At 44.8% G+C, this 22,165-nt stretch overlaps 1 protein-coding gene across 1 annotated transcript in view; it reads right to left on the bottom strand.

Moving 5' to 3' along the window:
• The window catches only part of LOC111953906 (cadherin-6-like), a 93,875-nt gene that overhangs the window by 38,355 nt on the left and 33,355 nt on the right, over positions 1 to 22,165 (bottom strand). The window contains exon 2 of the mRNA XM_023973395.2: positions 5,565 to 6,009. Coding sequence (XP_023829163.2) covers positions 5,565 to 5,810 — 246 coding nt within the window. The 5' untranslated portion in view covers positions 5,811 to 6,009. The remainder of the gene's footprint in view (positions 1 to 5,564; positions 6,010 to 22,165) is intronic.

Below are 22,165 nucleotides of genomic sequence, written 5' to 3' on the forward strand. Positions count from 1 at the left end.
GATTCTCTTCTCTTCCTCCAGGAAAAACAACCAACCAGCACATACACACACCAAGATAACAGCCAACGGTCGCATCCCAAATGGCGCCCTATTCCCTATTTAGTGCAGTACTTTTCACAAAGACCATTAGGGCTCTGGTAAAAAGTAGTGCACTCAGGGGTCTAAAGTGTGACCAATTTGGTCACATCTGCAACAAAATATTTTGCTGTGTGACCTGGAGTTTTATTTTGGGAGCACCAGTGTGACTAAAAGAGAATCCAATAAAAGATTCAATGCGGAACAATATTTCACCTCAACACCCTTCTCTACACTGCTCAAACAAAACAGACTGCCTCCCGCGGCTACTTGCTTACAGTTCCCGGGCCACACACACTAAATCCTGCCCCGTCAATAAAGCAGGCAGCAAACAGTTCCTCCACGCTGTTTATTCTCTCAGAATGCTGTCAATTCATGCACTAAACATACTCTTCCAAGACAGGAACAATGCTGCTTTCCACGTTGCGTCTAAAAATGAATCCACATATTTCTCTATTATACTATTAGTTTGTGTATCTTGCTCTCTGCAAAATGTGAGTTAGTTAATCAAAGTAGGCTGACATGTGCCTAAAATAATGCTAATGCTAATCGCTAACTAGCTAGCTGGCTAGCTAAATGTCATTTAGCTAAATTCACTAGCTACAGAAAAGCAAACGATAACTCTAATACAGGTTGCTACCAGAGGTGTTGTAGATCATCACGTTGTTTGTGCAACAGCATGTTCTGAATCAGATAGCCTATTCTAAAATATTTGTCTAAATGCAACATCTATTAAAATGTGATTAGGGTCCCCTGGGAAACACTGACCAACACGTTGGTTCCTACCCTATCATAACATCACTCAACTGGAGATGTAGTGGCCTTGATGTACTACGCATGCTGACATTCAATTGGCACAAGCCTCCTCACAGACTAATATGTCATCAGAGTGCAACGCATGCTCAATGAGGAACGAGAGAGAGCTCTGGTTTGTTGTTTTGAAAGTTTCTGAGAAAGTGTTTGTTTACCAGTCTACCTGTTTAAATTGGATCCCGCAACGCTGTTAGCCTCAGTTGCTGGGACCTCTACTATCTGTCCCGGCATACTGCCAACCGCTAAAGTCTGAAGAGCTGAGGCTTGGCGATGCTACCCAGACTTCCTTGACAGTTTGAACACAGCCGGTAATGCGGTTAGCCCTCGTGGCTGAGACTGCAGATAGTCCTGAGCTTGTGGCTGTTTGTTGCTGTTTCCTTTATTCCTGCAAGCTGTGGTGGCTGGAATTGTGTGGAGTACCAGCATTAGCCTACATTGCTACCATCATGCCGCCCAAAGTTATCACAGGTGCATGATCTTTAAAATTAACAAAAATATGTCTACAAGCAATTGTAAAAGCAAAAGGAAAAAAACTTCAACAGTATTTGTAGAAATCTCTTAAGACTCAACAAAAGAATGGACGATCTGACCAGAGGTCCAAGACCGTAATAACAGTTTGCCGTTCTCCCAGGGATAGGTGGATGTCCTGAAAGAGACTTGCAGTGAGATGACAACAAACAAAGCTTGTTGACGTCAGTACTGTCTGTGAATCATTATTACAGATGACTGGGAAAACAGACTATCGAGAAGGACAATGCTGTGGATAGCATAACAGAGTCTCCACATGCGACCTGTAAGGAGTCTGAGGAGAAAGTGAGAATTATTGTCACCGAAAAGCTACAGATGGATCATAGGAAGGTTGAGGTGGAGCGCTGTATATATATGCAGTTTGGACACACTTACTCTTTCAAGGATTTTTCTTTATTTTTTACTAATTTCTACAATGTAGAATAATAGTGATGACATGAGAACTATGAAATAGCACATATGGAATCATGTAGTAACCAAAAAAGTGTTAAACAAATCAAAATATATTTTACATTAGAGATCCTTCAGTGTAGCCACCCTTTGCCTTGATGACAGCTCTTGCCATTTTCCCACTAGTCGTTTCCACCAAACATACTTGTGCTGATGATGTAGTGCACACAAAATGTACTTTTTCACTTAAGTTTTCATGTACAGTCGTGGCCAAAAGTTTTGAGAATGACACAAATATTAATTTCCACAAAGTGTGCTGCCTCAATGTCTTTAGATATTTTTGTCAAATTACTATGGAATACTGAAGTATAATTACAAGCATTGCATAAGTGTCATAGGCTTTTATTGACAATTACATGAAGTTGATGCAAAGAGTCAATATTTGCCGTGTTGACCCTTCTTTTTCAAGACCTCTGCAATCCACCCTGGCATGCTGTCAATTAACTTGGGCCACATCCTGACTGATGACAGCCCATTCTTGCATAATCAATGCTCGGAGTTTGTCAGAATTTGTGGGTTTTTGTTTGTCCACCTGCCTCTTGAGGATTGACCACAAGTTCTCAATGGGATTAAGGTCTGGGGAGTTTCCTGGCAACGGACCCAAAATATCGATGTTTTGTTCCCCGAGCCACTTAGTTATCACTTTTGCCCTTTGGCAAGGTGCTCCATCATGCTGGAAAAGGCATTGTTCGTCACCAAACCGTTCCTGGGTGGTTGGGAGAAGTTGCTCTCGGTGGATGTTTTGGTACCATTCTTTATTCACGGATGTGTTCTTATGGAAAATTGTGAGTGAGCCCGCTCCCTTGGCTGAGATAAGAAGCACCAAACTCCTCACCGTGCACTTTCACCACCCTGTGAAGTTCATCATAACGTATTTCATCTGTAGCCTAATAAACTGTATTGTTTCAAATCAAATCAAATCAAATTGTATTGGTCACATACACATGGTCAGCAGGTGCTATTGCGAGTGTGGGGAACAACAACTAGTTGACAGAGTTGTAGTGGCAGGACATCAGACCATATCATCGCGTGACTCCACGTTTACTTTGAAATTATGTTATTATATCAATATTTGCACATAAAGGCGTTTCCACTGCCATTTCCTGTATAATACATTTGACAGACACAAAAGATCCCACCATGTAGAACAAACAAATTGCAGCATTTATCAAATTGTACCAACACTTTTTGTTTCCATCACAGCTGCCGTGATAAATGTTGTATACGGAATGACTTGATTCGCATAAAACTGTGGATGGAAATGTGGTTACTTTGACAAAGCCGTTAGTTCCTTATAAGTGGCACAAATTAATCATTGTACCTTATGGTGGGTATTGAGGGTACACAAAATGCATTTGTACGCTGGGAAACAGAAATGTGACTTCACCGTAGAGTGTGATGATTTTACACTATATATACATGTGGATTCGTCTATTTCAGCCACACCCGTTGCTGACATGTATATAAAATCGAGCACACAGCCATGCAATCTCCATAGACAAACATTGGCTGTAGAATGGCCTTACTGAAGAGCACAGTGACTTTCAACGTGGCACCGTCATAGGATACCACCTTTCTAACAAGTCAGTTCGTCAACTTTCAGCCCTGCTAGAGCTATTCCGGTCAACTGTAAGTGCAGTTATTGTGAAGTGGAAACGGCTCGGAGAAACAATGGCTCAGCCGCGAAGTGGTAGGCCACACAAGCTCACAGAATTGGACCGCTGAGTGCTGAAGCACGTAAAAATCGTCTGTCCTCGGTTGCAACACTCACTACCGAGTTCCAAACTGCCTCTGGAAGCAATGTCAGCAAAATAACTCTTCATGAAATGGGTTTCCATGGCCGAGAAGGTGCACATAAGCCTAAGATCACCATGCGCAATGCCTACTCGCCTAACATCAGTGCCCGACCTCACTATTCTGTTGTGGCTGAATGGAAGCAAGTCCCCGCAGCAATGTTCCAACATCTAGTGGAAAGCCTTCCCAGAGGAGTGGAGGCTACTATAGCAGCAAAGGGGCGAACAACTCCATATTAATGCCCATGATTTTGGAATGAGATGTTTGACGAGCAGGTGTCCACATACCTTTGGTCATGTAGTGTACATTTTATATTAAAAATATTGGGTAAAAAAATGTACCATTATACTAAATTGTCTGCACATATACCCTAAAAAGGAACCAAACAGCACCATGTGAGATCATTATGTGTACCTCTGAAGGTACATTATGTGTATTTAATATTTGTTGTACTCCAGGGTACATTTTGTACCCTAACTGTACCCTTATTTCTAAGAGTATAAAGGAGAATGTCCCGGCATCTTTGTCTCCTTGTGAAATAACACCCATCGCTCAGAGAGGCTTGATTAAGTGAAACACTCCTCAATGGCTTGATACCTTAATGGTGTCTATCTTCAGTAGAAAGGCTCTTCAGGCCGCGGCCCCACCGTAGCTCAAGGGTTGTTGCCGTGAGTCTGTGTATCTCTAGTGTGTGCGTATTTAATGTGTGTGTGTGTGTGTGTGTGTTCTGATAATCCATATACCCTCACAGTCTATTAGCCCTTTACACGCTAAAGGACGAGCCCGAAACATCAATCAATGCTCAAAGGAGATAAAGTGGTTTGATTATGCTCCAGTTTTGATCTCAACCGTCTTGTATTTTCTTAACTTTTTTTTCTTCTTCTCTCTTATCTGTCTTTTTTTGTTCTCATATTTGTTCTTCTCCTCCTCCTCCGCATCGTTCCTTCACAAGCTCTGTAATCGTTTTAGAAGCAAAGCTGAAAGTCAAGCCTCGCTTGGGGACGATGTTATGTTGTGGAATCTTATTCGGGTTGGATGGCTCTATCCTCTGGATGGACGGAGAGACCGACTGCACCACAGGAATGCAAAGCAACCAGACCCTATTCATTCAGTGTTTCATCCCAAATGGCACCCTATTCTTTATAAAGTGCACTACTTTTGACCAGTAATGTAATATATAGAGAATAGGCTGCCATTTGGGACACATCCCAGTCCTCAAAGGAACTCTTTACTCCTCGTCACTTGTCCTGACCTTGGCTGGGATGCTTGACATTCACAATCTCTCAATTACAGTACGTTGTACGACGTTGCAAACAAACAGAGCGATATCGACTTCCTCAACTCTCTCATCTAGCTATGTAAAGCATTTCATATTTGGATATTCTTTGCTGTAGGCCTACTCTCAGTTATGTTATCTAGGTCGACATTGTGTTTTGATTTTGTTGGACAAATAATGGCCGTAAGAAGCCTGTGTGTTTGGCAGTAGGGGACTAGTCCACTACCTCCTTAGGATGCTTTGATATGAGTGGAATGGACATCGGCCGAGCTACCACATAGCTGACAGTCAGCACTAAACACATCAGACAACACAACATCCGAGTCAGCCTAGGAGGCAGTGCTCAGGGGTGAAGTTTCCTCTAGGTACAGATCTAGGGAGAAGTACATGGAGGAGTCTTCTTTACCAGTCAAAGTATTGTATCTCAATCAAAGTACATTTTAGGCCATCTGAGAATGATAATATGTGGTGTGTATCCTATTTCAAAATAAGTGTTATGGCTGGAATGCTGGCTATGACTGAAATGTCTTATTCAATCAACCAACATCAGAATAATAATATAAGTCCCCACCTTTCATCCTATCGAACAGAATAAAAAACAAAGGAGGCAATTAACATCACGCCGTACCTTGCCAACATACTGGTGATCCAACCCTGTGTACTCCTCCAGTAGGAAGAACTGGTTCCACATCCATCCTCGTTTGGAGCGTCTCAGAGGCACTCCATTAGCGTCCTGTCCCGTCAGCGTCAACCCCACCCCTGTGCCTCCCCGCCTCCCCCCTGTAGTCCTCCTCAGGGCTCGCAGTCCGTCCCCATGGGAACACAGGTATGCCCAGAGGACCAGCAGGAGAAGTACAGTTCTTCCTCTCAACATGGCCAGACCAGTATCTACAAAGCTCCAAATACAGCTTGCCTCAGCTAGATGTTCTACTCCCTCTGGGTGTTATTGTGAAGTGGTCAGTGGACTTTAGTCAGACGTTTAGTCATTGGGTCACTCCTCCAGGTCTGGGTGTAGGTCTGCAGTAGCAGCATGGGCTGTCAGTCTGCCATTGGATCCCAGGTCCAGCCAGTATCTGGAACATAGAACACACAGTCAGGATGTTAGTACTGGGAATACTTGGAACAGTTAACTACTATGATATTTGGTGCAACAACCCTGTCTGTAGGAACTAAGCCATAACTTTCTTCTCCTCCTGTCCTGTCTTCCTTCTTCTCAGCAACATATGCTTTCCTCCTTTCACCCCCCCCTCTCTCAGATCCTTTATTTCTCTCTCACTGTCTCTCACTCTCTCTCTCTCTCTCTCTCTCTCTCTCTCTCTCTCTCTCTCTCTCTCTCTCTCTCTCTCTCTCTCTCTCTCTCTCTCTCTCTCTCTCTCTCTCAATTCAAGGCATGGGAAACATATCTTTACCAAATCAAAAACTAAATAAACAATAAAAGTAAACATTACAAAATTAATAAAGACATTTCAAATGTCATATTATGTCTATATACAGTGTTGTAACTATGTGCAAATACTTAAATAAATACAAATGGGTTGTATTTACAATTGTGTTATTTCTTCACTGGTTGCCCTTTTTTGTGGCAACGGGTCACAAATCTTGCTGCTGTGATTGCACACTGTGGTATTTCCCAATAGAAATGTGAATTCTTTGTGGGTCTGTGTAATCCGAGGGAAATTTGTGTCTCTAATATGGTCATACATTCGGCAGGAGGTTAGGAAGTGCAGCTCAGTTTCCACCTCGTTTTGTGGGAAGTGTGCATATAGCCTGTCTTCTTTTGAGAGCCAGGTCTGCCTACGGCGGCCTTTCTCAATAGCAAGGCCATGCTCACTGCGTTAATTTTGGGTCAGTCACAGTGTTCAGGTATTCTGCCACTGTTTACTCTCTGTTTAGGGCCAAATAGCATGTTTTTTTGTTAACTCTTTCCGATGTGTCAAGTAATTATCTTTTTGTTTTCTAATGATTTGGTTGGGTCTAATTGTGTTGCTGTCCTGGGGCTCTGTGGGGTCTGTTTGTGTTAATGTATTTGTATTGTGAAAACATTAAGTTTCAGAAAGTCCAGCAATGCAATTACAATGAACATTACACAGGGCTGTGAATAGTGTAGCTTGTCCCTGAGCTGGCGTACTAATGGTTTTTGCCTCTCTGCCTGCTGGAGGTACTGCATGTTGGTTCTAACCTTAAAAAAAAAAAAAAAGTTAGCAGGTCTGTTAATAAATGCCTTTGTCCAACCATCTGGATAAGGTCATTTCTGTGCTGCGCCAGAAATAATCTAAATAGGGAAATGGGAAACTCCATTTGATTCATATTATTATATTCCTCTTTCATTTACAAATCTCATGACGTGACTATGAGACGTAGGGGAATGTTTTATTTAGCTGACCCTGCTAGCTAGCAAAATGTTATTAGCTAGCTAGCAATTGTTGTGAAATTATTTGAAATAACGATTGAAGTAGCTATGTTATCTAAGTCAACACTACACTACTACAAATTAAGTTAAATTACAATAAAAAAAGGTTAACTTGCTTGTTTTTTTGCTGTCCAGTGGCACCACAAGCGGGCATTTGATTTGCGAACTCATGTGCACATGTGCGCTTACTGTGATACAGAAACACCACTATCCCAAAAACTTTGCAGGACATGTACACTGAATTAAAGGACAACTACAATAAGTTTCTAAGATTTTCCCCAGAACTGAAAAGTCATTCCCTGATGTTGTTTAAACATTTTTGTGGACACAGAAAATCAAATGTTGCTGTTTTTCTATTAAAAAAGTGTGAAAAAACTGGGGGGAAACCTAAATTCGGGGGGGATCGGAAACCCGGAAAAACAAAACAGAGAAAACTTGAATTTTGGAGAAATAAAACAGAATTAGGTCAAAAATAAAACAGATTTCAAAAATGTCCAACCAGTGTTTTTTGCTGTAAATGACTGTACTTCAGAGCGGGGGAAAGTTGAGGTCAGGTCCAATATTGGCAAAGCACCCAAAAGGGAAAGAGGTTGGGCCATCCTATAAATATTTTTGAGTAATATATACAATTTAGCAGACGCTTTAATACAAAGCGACTTACAGTCATGAGTGCATGTTTTCTTTAACGAATGGGTGGTCCCTGTCACGATCTTGGAAATTAGCGGACCAAGGCGCAGCGTGAGTACAGTTCCACATATTTATTTAAGTGAAACTAACAAAACAAAATAACAAAACTTACAAAGACCGTGAGGACGTAGTGCCCAAACACACTAACAAACAANCCACATATTTATTTAAGTGAAACTAACAAAACAAAATAACAAAACTTACAAAGACCGTGAGGACGTAGTGCCCAAACACACTAACAAACAATCAATATCCCACAAACACAGGTGGGAAAAATTGCTACCTAAATATGATCCCCAATTAGAGGCAACGATTACCAGCTGCCTCTAATTGGGAACCAAAACAAAACACCAACATAGAAATGTTAAACTACAACACCCCCTCGTCACGCCCTGACCTACTACACCATAGAGAAACAAGGGCTCTCTATGGTCAGGGCGTGACGGTACCCCCCCCCTTCCCCAAAGGTGCGGACTCCGGCCACAAAACCTGAAACCAAATGGGAGGGTTAGGGGGGGTGACTAGTGTTGGTGGCGGCTCCGGTGCGGGTCGTAGCCCCCCCCCCCCAGACCCCGGATCCGATCATGGCGCCGGACTGAACGACGTGACTGGACTGGGCATCGGCGCAGAGAAGGGTTCCGGCCCTGGAGCTGGGTTGGACGCCGTGCCTAGACTGGGCATCGGCGCAGAGAAAGGCTCCGTCCATGGAGCTGGGTTGAACGCCGCGCCCGGAATGGGAACCGGCACAGAGGAAGGCTGCAGTCTTGGAGCTGGGCTGGTCATCGTGCCTGGACTGGGCACCGGTGCTGAGGAAGGCTCCGGCCTAGGAGCGGGACTGGATGCCGCTTCTGGACTGGACAGCGGCGCAGAGGAGGGCTCCTGCCATAGAGCGGGACTGGACGCCATGCCTGGACTGGGCACCAGCGCAGAGGAAGGCTCCGGTCTTGGAGCGGGACTGGACGCCGTGCCTGGACTGGACACCGGCACAGAGGAGGGCTCCTGCCATGGAGCGGGACTGGACGCCGTGCCTGGACTGGGCACCGGCGCAGAGGAAGGCTCCGGCCATGGAGCGGTACTGGACACCGTGCCTGGACCGGACATCGGCACAGAGGAAGACTCCCGCCCTGGACAGGACTGGACGCCTTGCCTGGAAGCTCTGGACCGTTGACCGTCGCTGGGGGTTCCGGACCGTTGACCGTCGCTGGAGGTTCCGGACCGTTGATTGTCGCTGGAGGTTCCGAACCGTTGGCCGTTGCTGGATGTTCGGGACCGTGGACCGTCGCGGGATGTTCCGGACTGTGGACCGTCGCGGGATGATCCAGACTGTGGACCGTCGCCAGAAGCTTTGGACTGTGAACCGTCGCCAGAAGCTCTGGACTGTGAACCGTCGCCGGAAGCTCTGGACTGAACCGTCGCCGGAAGCTCTGGACTGTGAACCGTCGCCGGAAGCTCTGGACTGTGAATGCGCACTGGAGGCCTAGTGCGTGGAGCCGGTACAGGTGGCACCGGACTGGTTACACGCACTTCAGGGCAAGTGCGAGGAGCAGGCACAGGACGTACCGGACTGGGGAGGTGCACTAGAGGCCTGATGCGTGGAGCCGGCACAGGTGGCACCGGACTGGTGACACGCACTTTAGGGCGAGTGCGAGGAGCAGGCACAGGGCGTACCGGACTGGGGAGACGCACTGGAGGCCTAGTGCATGGAGCTGGCACAGGTGGTACCGGACTGGTGACACGCACTTCAGGGAGAGTGCGGGTAGCGGCCACAGGATGTACCGGACTGGGGAGACGCACTGGAGGCCTGATGCGTGGATCCGGCACAGGTGGCACCTGACTGGTGACACGCACTTCAGGGCGAGTGCGGGAAGCTGACACAGAACGTACCGGACTGGGAAGGCGCACTGGAGGCCAGATGCATGAAACCGGTGACTGGTGTCACGCTCTTCAGCACTCCTGTACGGCAGCATTCTCATCGCTACCACCTCTCTCCGGAATCTTTCATCCAATTCCGACTCCGACTCCCAAACAGGCTCTGGCACTCTCTGCTGCTCGACCGCCAGCTCCATGTGCCCCCTCCCCCCCCCAAAAATATTGAGGTTTCTGTGGCCGTGATCCCCGGCGTCGTCGCTGTCCTTCCATGCTCCTTGGCAACTCCCGCCAAGGAAGGGTCTCGTGTCCTCTCATGTCCTCCCAAGTCCAAAACTTCCTTACCTCATTTTCACGCTGCTTGGTCCTTTGTTGGTGGGATATTCTGTCACGATCTTGGAAATGAGCGGACCAAGGCACAGCGTGAGTATAGTTCCACATATTTATTTAAGTGAAACTAACAAAACAAAATAACAAAACTTACAAAGACCGTGAGGACGTAGTGCCCAAACACACTAACAAACAATCAAAATCCCACAAACACAGGTGGGGAAAATGCTACCTAAATATGAACCCCAAATAGAGGCAACGATTACCAGCTACCTCTAATTGGGAACCAAACCAAAACACCAACATAGAAATTAAAAACTAGAACACCCCCTCGTCACGCCCTGACCTACTACACCATAGAGAAACAAGGGCTCTCTATGGTCAGGGCCTGACAATCCGGGCACGCCACCCTTTATAAAGCACAGGTTTTGTCATATTTGACCTAGTGGGGTTATGTCACGTTTGACATTGGTGGTTATGTCACACAGTTATGCTACATTTATGAACCATTTACAGAGTATGACATATGGTTATAGATGATTTGCAACACATTTATGTAGTGTTTATGAAGGCTTTATAAGCTCCACGTCATTTAAAGCCTCCTCCCTGTAGGCTGTCTCGTTGTTGTTGGTAATCAAGACTACTACTGTTGTGTCGTCTGCAAACTTGATGATTGAGTTGGAGGCGTGCATGGCCACGCAGTCATGGGTGCACAGGGAGTACAGGAGGGGGCTTAGCATGCACCCTTGTGCGGCCCCAGTGTTGAGGATCAGCGAAGTAGAGATGTTGTTTTCTACCTTCACCGCCTAGGGGCTGCCCGTCAGGAAGTCCAGGACCCAATTGCACAGGGCGGGGTTGAGACCCAGGGCCTCAAGCTTCATGATGAGCTTGTAGGGTACTATGGTGTTGAATGCTGAGCTATAGTCAATGAACAGCCTTCTTACATAGGTATTCCTCTTGTCCGGATGGGATAGTGCAGTGTGCAGTGTGCAGTGTGATGGCGATTGCATCGTCTGTAGACCTATTGTGGCGGTAAGCAAATTGAAGTGGGTCTAGGGTGACAGGTAAGGTGGAGGTGATTATGATCCTTGACTAGAGTCTCAAACCACTTCATGATGACAGAAGTGGGTGCTACAGGGCGATAGTCATTTAGTTCAGTTACCTTTGCCTTCTTGGGTACAGGAACAATGGTGGCCATCTTGAAGCATGTTGGGACAGCAGACTGGGATAGGGAGAGATTGAATATGTCCGTAAACACACCAGCCAGCTGGTCTGCCCATGCTCTGAGGACAAGGATAGAGATGCCGTCTGGGCCGGGAGCCTTGCGAGGGTTAACACGCTTAAATGTCTTACTCATGGCGACCACGGAGAAGGAGAGCCCACAGTCCTTGGTAGTGGTCCGCATCGGTGGCACTGTATTATCCTCAAAGCGGGCAAAGAAGGTGTTTAGTTTGCCTGGAAGCAAGACGTCGGTGTCCGTGACGTGGCTGTTTTTCCTTTTGTAGTCCATGATTGTCTGTAGACCCTGGTCTCATGTCTCATGTCTGAGCCGTTGAATTGCGACTCCACTTTGTCTCTGTGCTGACATTTTGCTTGTTTGATTGCCTTGCAGAGGGAATAACTACACTCTTTGTATTTGGCCATAATCCCAGTCACCTTTCCATGATTAAATATGGTGGTTCGCACTTTCAGTTTTGCGCGAATGCCGGCATCTATCCACGGTTTCTGTTAGGGTAGGTTTTAATAGTCACAGTAGGTACAACATATCCTATACACTTCCTTATAAACTCACTCACCAAATCAACATATATGTCAAAATTATTCTCTGAGGCTACCTGGAACTTGTCCCAGTCCGCGTGATCAAAACAATCTTGAAGCGTGGATTCTGATTGGTCAGACCAGCGTTGAATAGTCCTTAGCACGGGTACATTCTGTTTGAGTTTCTGCCTATAGGAAGGGAGGAACAAAATGGAGTCGTGGTCAGATTTTCCGCTTGGAGGGCATCGCGGAAGTTACAGTAGCAGTGATCCAGTGTTTAACCAGCGCGAGTGCTACAGTCAATATGCTGATTGAATTTAGGTAGCCTTGTTCTCAAATTTGTTAAAATCACCAGCTACAATAAATGCAGCCTCGGGTTATATGGTTTCCAGTTTGCATAAAGTCCAGTGAAGTTCTTTGAGGGCTGTCGTGGTATCAGCTTGAGGGGGGATATACACGGCTGTGACAATAACCGAGGAGAATTCCCTTGGGAGATAATACGGTCAGCATTTGATTGTGAGGAATTCTAGGTCAGGTGAACAAAAATTACTTGAGTTCCTGTATGTTGTTACAATTACACCATGAGTCGTTAATCATGAAACACAGTCCCGGCACCTTCTTCTTCCCGGAGAGATGTTTATTCCTGTCGGCACGACGCACAAAGAATCCAGGTGGCTGTACCGACTCCGACAGCATATCCCGARAGAGCCATGTTTCCGTGAAACAGAGTATGTTACAATCACTGATGTCCATCTGGAAAGCAAAGCTTGCCCTAATTTTGTCTACCTTGTTATCTAGAGACTGGACATTAGCGAGTAATATACTCGGAAGCGGTGGGTGGTGTTCGCGCCTCCGAAGTCTGACCAGAAGACAACTCCGTCTACCTCTTCTCCGGTGGTGTTGTTTGGGTCAGCCTCTGGAATCAGTTGAAATGCCCTGGGTGGTTCGGACAAAGGATCTGATTCGGGAAAGTCGTATTCCTGGTAGTAGTGCTGGTAAGTTGACCTCGCTCTGGTATCCAATAGTTCTTCCCAGCTGTATGTAATAACACTTAAGATTTTCTGGGCTAACAATGTAAGAAATAATACATAAAAAACTAAATACTGCAAAGTTTCCTTAGGACTAGAAGTGAGGCAACCTTCTCTGTCGGCACCATCTTGTAACACACAAGATGTTATCATTTATCAGGTTTGTATTTTGTCCTGTAGTTCATTCAGTGTAATTAGAGAATCCAGTGGGTTCTGGTAGTTTTTAATAGCTGATTCTAAGATTTGTAATTGATCATGTATATGTTTTGCTGTTTGTTCTTTGTTATAGAGTCAAAAAGACTGGAGAAGTGGTTTATCCATTTTGGATAGATAAGTCTGTTGTTGTTTGTTTAGTGTTCCAATTTTCCCAGAAGTGGTTAGACTATGGATGCTTCAGTTACATTGAGCTTATTTCTGACATGCTGTTCCTTATTTTTCCTTTGTGTATTTCTGTATTGTTTTAGTGATTCACCATAGTGAAGGCATAGGCTCAGGTTTTCTGAATCTCAATGTTTTTTAGGTTTCTCAATAATTTTTTATTTTTTTTGGCATTCTTCATCAAACCATTTGTCATTGTTGTTAATTTTCTTAGCTTGTCTGCTTTACATTTTTTAGATTTGATAGGGAAGCTGAAAACTCAAATATACTGTTTTTACTGCCAAGTTTACACCTTCACTATTTCAGTGAAAGTTTTATCCAGGAAGTTGTCTAAAAGGGATTGAATTTGTTGTTCCCCAATTGTTTTCTACATTACTTTCCTTCCATCTATAGCATTTCTTAAAATGATGCAGTTCCATTGGCTTTGATGACTTATGACTGAGTATTGCTCTGTTCAAGTAGACTGTAATTTTGCTGTGATCTGATAGGGGTGTCAATGAGCTGACTGTGAACGTGAACGCTCTGAGAGACTCTGGGTTGAGGTCAGTGATAAAGGAATCTACAGTACTACTGCTAAGGGATGAGCTGTAGGTGTACCTACCATAGGAGTCCACTAGAAGCCTACCATTGACTATGCACAGACCCAGCATGCAACAGAGCTGCAGGAGTTGTGACACATTTATTGTTGTTTTGTTGTAGTTTTGTCTAGGGGGTCATATTGGGGAGTGAATGCTGTTACCCCTCTCTCTCTCTCTCTCTCTTTCTCTCTCAGAAATTAGATTGCAGATTGCCCCTTTAAAGGAATATGACTCGACATAATGAGTCTACTTCTCCATCCACACATTGACACGGCTACAAAGGGCTACATGTACATCGGGTTTTCTTCACTATTATTATACATTGTAGAAAATAGTAAGAATAAAGAAAACCCTTGAATGAGTAGGTGTGTTTAAACGTTTGACTGGTACTGTATGTATATTAAACTGAATAAACTTTTAATAGACTAATAGGTCTACATGTTCAGCTTGTATCTCTTGAAACAATCTGTTTGGTCACACTATGTTATCAGAGCAAGCAGGCTGTCAATGGAGACCATGAGCAATGTCAATCTGAGTTTATTACCTTCAGATCATTGTAAAGATACTAAGCAAAATGGTTGTTTGCAAACCACACAATGAAAGCACAGAGCATAGTGCCACATAGTGTCTCTCTCTCTCTCTCTCTCTCTCTCTCTCTCTCTCTCTCTCTCTCTCTCTCTCTCTCTCTTCTCTCTCTCCTCTCCTCTCTCTCTCTCTCTCTCTCTCTCTCTCTCTCTCTCTCTCTCTCCTCTCTCACTCTCTCTCTCTATACAGGTGGGGAGAAAAGTATTTGATACACTGCCGATTTGCAGGTTTTCCTACTTACAAAATGTAGAGGTCTGTAATTTTATCATAGGTACACTTCAACTGTGAGAAACGGATCCAGAAATTACAAAAAAAATCCAGAAAATTACATTGTATGATTTTTAAGTAATTAATTTGCCATTTTATTGCATGACATAAGTATTTGACACCTACCAACCAGAAGAATTCCGGCTCTCACAGACCTGTTAGGTTTCTTTAAGAAGCCCTCCTGTTCTCCACTCATTACCTGTATTAACTGCACCTGTTTGAACTCGTTACCTGTATAAAGACACCTGTCACCACACTCAATCAAACAGACTCCAACCTCTCCACAATGGCCAAGACCAGAGAGCTGTGTAAGGACATCAGGGATAAAATTGTAGACCTGCACAAGGCTGGGATGGGCTACAGGACAATAGGCAAGCAGCTTGGTGAGAAGGCAACAACTTGTTGGCGCAATTATTAGAAAATGGAAGAAGTTCAAGATGACGGTTCAATCACCCTCGGCCTGGGGCTCCATGCAAGATCTCACTCGTGGGGCATCAATGATCATGAGGAAGGTGAGGGATCAGCTCAAAACTACACGGCAGTACCTGGTCATGACCTGAAAGAGAGCTGGGACCACAGTCTCAAAGAAAACCATTAGTAACACACTACGCCGTCATGGATTAAAATCCTGCAGCGCACGCAAGGTCCCCCTGGCTCAAGCCAGCGCATGTCCAGGCCCGTCTGAAGTTTGCCAATGACCATCTGGATGATCCAGAGGAGGAATGGGAGAAGGTCATGTGGTCTGATGAGACAAAAATAGAGCTTTTTGGTCTAAACTCCACTCGCCATGTTTGGAGGAAGAAGAAGGATGAGTACAACCCCAAAGAACACCATCCCAACCGTGAAGCATGGAGTGGGGAAACATCATTTTTGGGGATGCTTTTCTGCAAAGGGGACAGGATGACTGCACCGTATTGAGGGAGGAGGATGGGGCCATGTATCACGAGATCTTGGCCAACAACCTCCTTCCCTCAGTAAGAGCATTGAAGATGGGTCGTGGCTGGGTCTTCCAGCATGACAACGACCTGAAAGACACAGCCAGGGCAACTAAGGAGTGGCTCCGTAAGAAGCATCTCAAGGTCCTGGAGTGGCCTAAGCCAGTCTCAGACCTGAACCCAATAGAAAATCTTTGGAGGGAGCTGAAAGTCCGTATTGCCCAGCGACAGCCCCGAAACCTGAAGGATCTGGAGAAGGTCTGTATGGAGGAGTGGGCCAAAATCCCTGCTGCAGTGTGTGGCAAACCCGGTCAAGAACTACAGGAAACGGTATGATCTCTGTAATTGCAAACAAAGGTTTCTGTACCAAATATTAAGTTCTGCTTTTCTGATGTATCAAATACTTATGTCATGCAATAAAATGCAAATTAATTACTTACAAATCATACAATGTGATTTTCTGGATTTTTTGTTTTAGATTCTGTCTCTCACAGTTGAAAGTGTACCTATGATACAAATTACAGACCTCTACATGCTTGTGTAAGTGGAAAACCTGCAAAATATCGTCAGTGTATCAAATACTTGTTCTCCCCACTGTATATATATATATATATATATATATATATATATATATATATATATATGAAGGCATGGTTAGACAAACATGGGGGAGAAAATGGAACAAGATGGAGAGATGAAGAAGGGCATGACTTCTTATTCTATGCTCATTATTCCTGTCTGGGTGCTATCCAGGCCAATGATGTGGCACTGCTGGGGTCTGGGCGTTGGGTTATCAGTGGGCGCATTGGGGACTAGCAGCACCACCGTCACTATCACACACAGACTACGTCCCAAATGACATCCTAGTGCACAACTTTTGACCAGGACCCATACTTTTACTGGTTAAAAGTAGTGCACTATATAGGGAATAGGGTGCATTAGGGACACACACACACATGCTCAGCTCAGATAGAGGGATGCAGAACGCTGTATGGCAGCTCTACTTTTCGCACAGGACATAAAGGACAACATCTCTGGCCATTCTGCTGAATTATGAGCTTTGAACTGCATGCAGAAAGTGGGGAGAGATTGAGCTAGAGAAATAGAGGGAGAGACAGACCGGTCGAGACACATTGAGAGGGGGAGAGATGGCGGGAGAGGCTCAGGTGGAGAGAGAGGGAGGGCCAGGGTAGGTTGGGCAGAGAGAGAGATGGAGAAAGAGAGAGAGGGAGAAAGAGGTAGAGGCAATTGTTGAAAGGGGGAGAGGGTGGGTCAGGGACTGGTAGGGAGAGCTCGAGAGGATGGAGAGAAAGAGAGAGATGGAGGGAGTGAAGGAGAGGTAGAAACATCCTGTCAGAGCAGCGTCAGCAGGACAGTGAAGAGAGGAGCTGTGTGTGTGGGTGAGTTTGTGTGTGTCTAGCCCATCCATTACCCAACCTGTCTTCTCTCTATCCTTTTAGCCATCCAAGCCAAGGCCTCTCTCCCTGCCCTCCCTCCCTACCTGCTTTCAACCCTGCTTTCCCCTTATGAGGCAAAAACGCAAATGGGAAAAGCTGAGAGGTTAGGTCCTCCTTTCTCTTTTCCCCCATGCCTTGCAGTTTATTATACCCCATGCCAAAGCTCCTCTCCTCTATGCCTGCTGCATGCGCTTCAGCTGATATGCATTATCGTGGGGGGATTTCCAGACCGCTTGCGATGCTAGTCACTTTGAATGTGTCCTTTGCATGCCTCAGCAGGGCGAATAAGAACCCATAGGTCACAACAGGCTCTCTCTGGGCCGACGAAGCAGGTGAGAGTGACGGCCTGTCTCAAATAGAGTGCGTTCCCTTTGACGAGCTCCCATAGTCAACCAATAGGGCTCTTTTCAAAAGTAGTGCACTATGTAGGAAATAGCGTGCCATTTGGGACGGATCCATAGAGTACCCGAACCCACAGCCCACTCACATTCTCTCTCTTAGTAACTCTCACGTGGATAGCTCTGGTTCAAATACATTTTGAGCTAAAAGTATTTTTTGCTCTTTTACTTCCTCTCTTCTATTTCCCAAGTCCTCACACGCTTGACTTTATGAATTTCCTTAATTGACCATGGTGAGGGAGCGTGGGGGACTGGGAGCTATTGATTTGCTATAGGACTCAGCAGTGTGGTTGGAAATACCATGCGGTCTCCGGGGTTGCTTCTCAGAGCCTTCTAATACCTCCAGTCTTCAGCTTCTCAACACACGCACACACACGCGCATGCACGCAAGCAAGCGCACATACTGCTCTGCTCTGGTGGTAGGCAGACAGTCAGTCCTTTCAATATATTTCTTTATAATGGCACTGTGGAAGGCTGGAAGCTAATGCTTGACTGACTGTATGAAAAGGCCCTGCCTGCTGTCCCTGAGGAGCGCTCGCACCGCTGATCACATTTTGTCATGCCCTGGAATCTATGTTGTCCCAAATGGCACCCTATTCCCTACAAAAAAATAAAGGTTCTTAAATTGTTTTTCCTCAGCTCTTAAGGTTCCATGGGAGAACTCTTGCCCAATAAAGAACCTTTGAGTTAAGTTTGGGGTTCTTCATGTGGCATCTACGGTTCTTCAGAATTCTAAAAGGTTCTTGGAATGTAGAAGCCTTCAGATGTATCTCTTTCATAGCACACAGCTATGGCCAGTGTTAACTAGTGTAAAATGTTTCAATATCAAAATTGTTGTATTTACATTGAATGATTAAGGTATCTCATGCTAATAAAATATAAATAAAATTTTTACAAACTATTCAAATCTGTTACTTGGACATATTGCACTTGTTACTGAAATGGTTGTTCCAGTTTGGATGTTGAAGTTAGTCTCATATCTTAGTGTTCCCAACCCTGGCCGTCATTCTGAAAGCAGGTTGTGGGTGAATTAAAATGTTGGATATGCCCTCTCTGGCTGGATTAGAATATGACTTACACATCACTTTGCAAACCAGCATAATGTGACTTGCAGGCTTGATATGGCCTGTAAACCTTGATTTTCAGGCCACTGTATTAGGGTAATACTCAGCCCTCTAAAGAAGGCCTTATGGGTGGTACTGGTAACTCAAAAAAAGATGCAAATAAGGCTTAAAACCTTACATCAGGGCTGTTCAACTTCGGTCCTGGAGGGCAGAACTACTTCTGGATTTGGATTTCTGTATGGTTCTTCAAAGAACCATCACATTTATGTTTCTTCAGAGACCCTAAAATGGTTCCCCTAAGGCATCGCTCTCAAGAACCTAACGCGGTTCCTACTTGCACCTTTATTTTTAAGAGTGTATGCAGTGCACTACATTAAATTGGGAGGATACAATAGTAGTGCACTATGTAAGGAATATGGTGACACTGCCACAGCTCTCTGACCCCTTAATTCTCCATCAACAGTGGACCAGTAGCAGTAAGTCAGTTAAATCCAGAGCTTAGTTTTCTCTACATCTGTGTGTATCGGTGTGTACGTGACTCTGTGTGTGTGTGTGTGTGTGGTTGTGTGCGCGCGTGTGGTGTGTGTGTGGTGTGTGTGTGTGTGTGTGTGTGTGTTGTGTGGGTGTTGGTGTGTGTGTGTGTGTGTGTGTGTGTGTGTGTGTGTGTGTGTGTGTGTGTGTGTGTGTGTGTGTGTGTGTGTGTGTGTGTGTGTGTGTTGAGAAGCTCTCCTCTTTCTGTTTCTTTGGTACCCAGCCCCAGTAAGTGTCAGCGTCATAATGAACCTGTGTAATAGAACATGACAACGCAATTATATCCTCACAGTTAAGAGAAAGTGTTTACAACAACCCTGACACTGCTTGATTTTCTGCCTCTACTCCCTCTTTCTCCTTGCATCCATTTTTTGTGCCATTTAATTGCAACCATAAAAAAATGCTTTAAATTGCCTGTCACCAATTATCTGGAGTCACTACATGTGGCTATAATACTTCTGCATTGTGTTCCGTGCAGGGTTAGCAAGATGAATGTGTCTGACGGCAATTTGGAGAGTGGGCCCAAGGAATCTAGGCTCATAGAGTTGCATGAAATAACATTTCAACTCATAACAATTAGCTATTAAATGTATCTATTGCTCGTACCGAACACAGGGACTCATAGATAAAGACAGGGACACAGTGAGACACACAAACGTATCCTTCATATTGGATGTAGCAGACTTATAGCTTTTCTCGTGTTTTATATGTAACTACACTAAATGGCTTCAGGGGCATTTCGTGTATAGTCTGGAGCCATGCAGGCAAAACGGACCTATGAACAGCAGTACTACTCATCCTCCTCTTGTTTTCTCTCTTCTTCCTCGTACCCTCTTTCTCTCTCTCTGTCTCTATATCTCCCTCTGTGTCGATCTCTCTCCCTCCTTCTCTCCCTCCCGCTCTCTCTCTCCCCTTCTCTCCTCTCTCTGTGTCTCTCTCTCCTCTATCTTTCTCTCTCTCTCTCTCTTTGTTTCTTTAGCCTCCTAACGAGAGAAGATGAGCGACCCAGAGAGGCAGTACCCTATCGCACCCATTGAGCCACGGCAACCCAGGCTTCCACGGCAACCCAGAAGATGCCCTCAGGGGGGGGCAATTAAAAGTGAGATAGGAGAATGTCAGCCACGGGCAAGTGTGGGGGGGGGGGGGTAGGTACATTGCCCTGGTACAAACCAAAGAAGAGGCCCTTAAAGGCTGCTAATGTGTGTCACTGTCAGCGACAGGTTGTTTCACAGTTTCCCTTCTTTCCCTTTCCCTTGACACAATGTTGTCACGCTCTGAACTTATTTTATTAAGAGGACATGTGCTACATCCCAAATGGCACCCTATTTCATATGTAGTGCACTACTTTTGACCAGGGCACTGGTCAAAAGTAGTGCACTACATAGGGAATATGGTGACATTTGGGACGCAAACACGGACACAGACCGAGAGAGTCACTCCCTCACAGTATCGCTCTCCATGCTATTATTCTCTAGCCCCTCTTCTTGGCTAAATGTATCACTAAATCCCACTTGGTGCATTGGGAATAGAGCAGCCGACCCAAATATAGCTCTTTACTTTTTTGTGTGTCTTTCTTTCAGTTTCTGTTCATATATCTGTGGGAGCATGGAAACCCAACGGATGGGCTACTGGGTAGGGTTTAGATTTCCTTGTCCTCAAGTCACAAGGATGTAAAGTAAGTAGCGTAGTACGAGCCAGAACGGCCCATAGGGCAAGAGCCTATCACTTGTTTCTGCAGTGTGATGTACATGTACACCACCTGGACGGGACACTACTCTGTCACAAGGTTTTTAGTAATGAGCCAAACCGTTGGGTAAAGACTGTTTGGCTGGCTGTTCTTGTTTCAGCAATCTCCTCGCCTCCTCCTACTAACAGAAGAAACATAGGACTTTCTAGATTCTCATTCAGAAAACCTGATCTTTGGCTCAACTGGGAGTGTCTGTCTAGTCTTTGTCTTGAAAATATATTTATTGCCGCCTTACTTTAATTAAAGAGAATTCAGCAAAGAAACTGGAGGATGTTGAGAAGTATGTGGCGGCATGTAGCATACACAGTAGTCCCCCTTTTACAGAGCAGTAATTCTCCTTTACAAAGTGTGTACATGTACACACTTTCTCTCCACAGAAAGCCTGAGGGTCCTTCCCTTGTTTGTACTCTTTTTTTTGGCTTTGCTTAGGTTGTTAAGGTTAATTAGTAGAACCTGTTTATTCTCTTATGGTCCCCTTAAGGCTGAACCATAATCACACCTTAGTCACATCTCCTAAAGGCGTCAACATGCTTCCCAGCCGAAACAGTTCAGAAGAGTTTGTGCATATATTATGATGACGTTTTGTGACGTTTTAGTTAGTTTTGGACTTCGGTGATGGTTTTTTCAGCTGTTCGGGCACACAAAATGTTTTATGGAGGCAAGCCGAAGTTCGGAGCTGAAGTCTTCGCCCCTTCGTCTGTGATTGGTCAACAGTAGGGATTCTTCAATAATGTCTGTTGTCATTCAATGAGAGACGCCTCGTTTTCATGCACATTTTTTAATTGAGAAATACTGTACCAAGCATATTAGTTATATGTAAAATTGTGCAACTAAGATGTCCTCGGCAAAAATGTAAAAATGAATGACAGATTTCTTTAGTTATTTTAGATTAATCTGGACTTTGAGGAAGCTTAAACTGGCAACGGTATCTCAAAATGGACAAACAGTACTATTGCCGCTTTTTTCTAGGCCTTTTAATGGAGTATGCGAGCACACTCGTTCAGTTTCGGCTCTAACTGAACCAGGTTAATGGAAGGGAGCAGGTATGCAGAAGTGCATTTCGAATATGATGGTTGATTGTATAACTTGACAGAGACAACATTACTCCTTGCTAACATTTCTCCATCTGCATCCACCCGCTCTCAGGATAGCAGAGGTAATACCCAGGGCATTAACCAAAGAAAGCCTATAAATGATGACATTTATAACC

Source organism: Salvelinus sp. IW2-2015, linkage group LG27 (genome assembly GCF_002910315.2).
Source record: "Salvelinus sp. IW2-2015 linkage group LG27, ASM291031v2, whole genome shotgun sequence".
Classification (NCBI taxonomy): Eukaryota; Metazoa; Chordata; class Actinopteri; order Salmoniformes; family Salmonidae; genus Salvelinus; species Salvelinus sp. IW2-2015.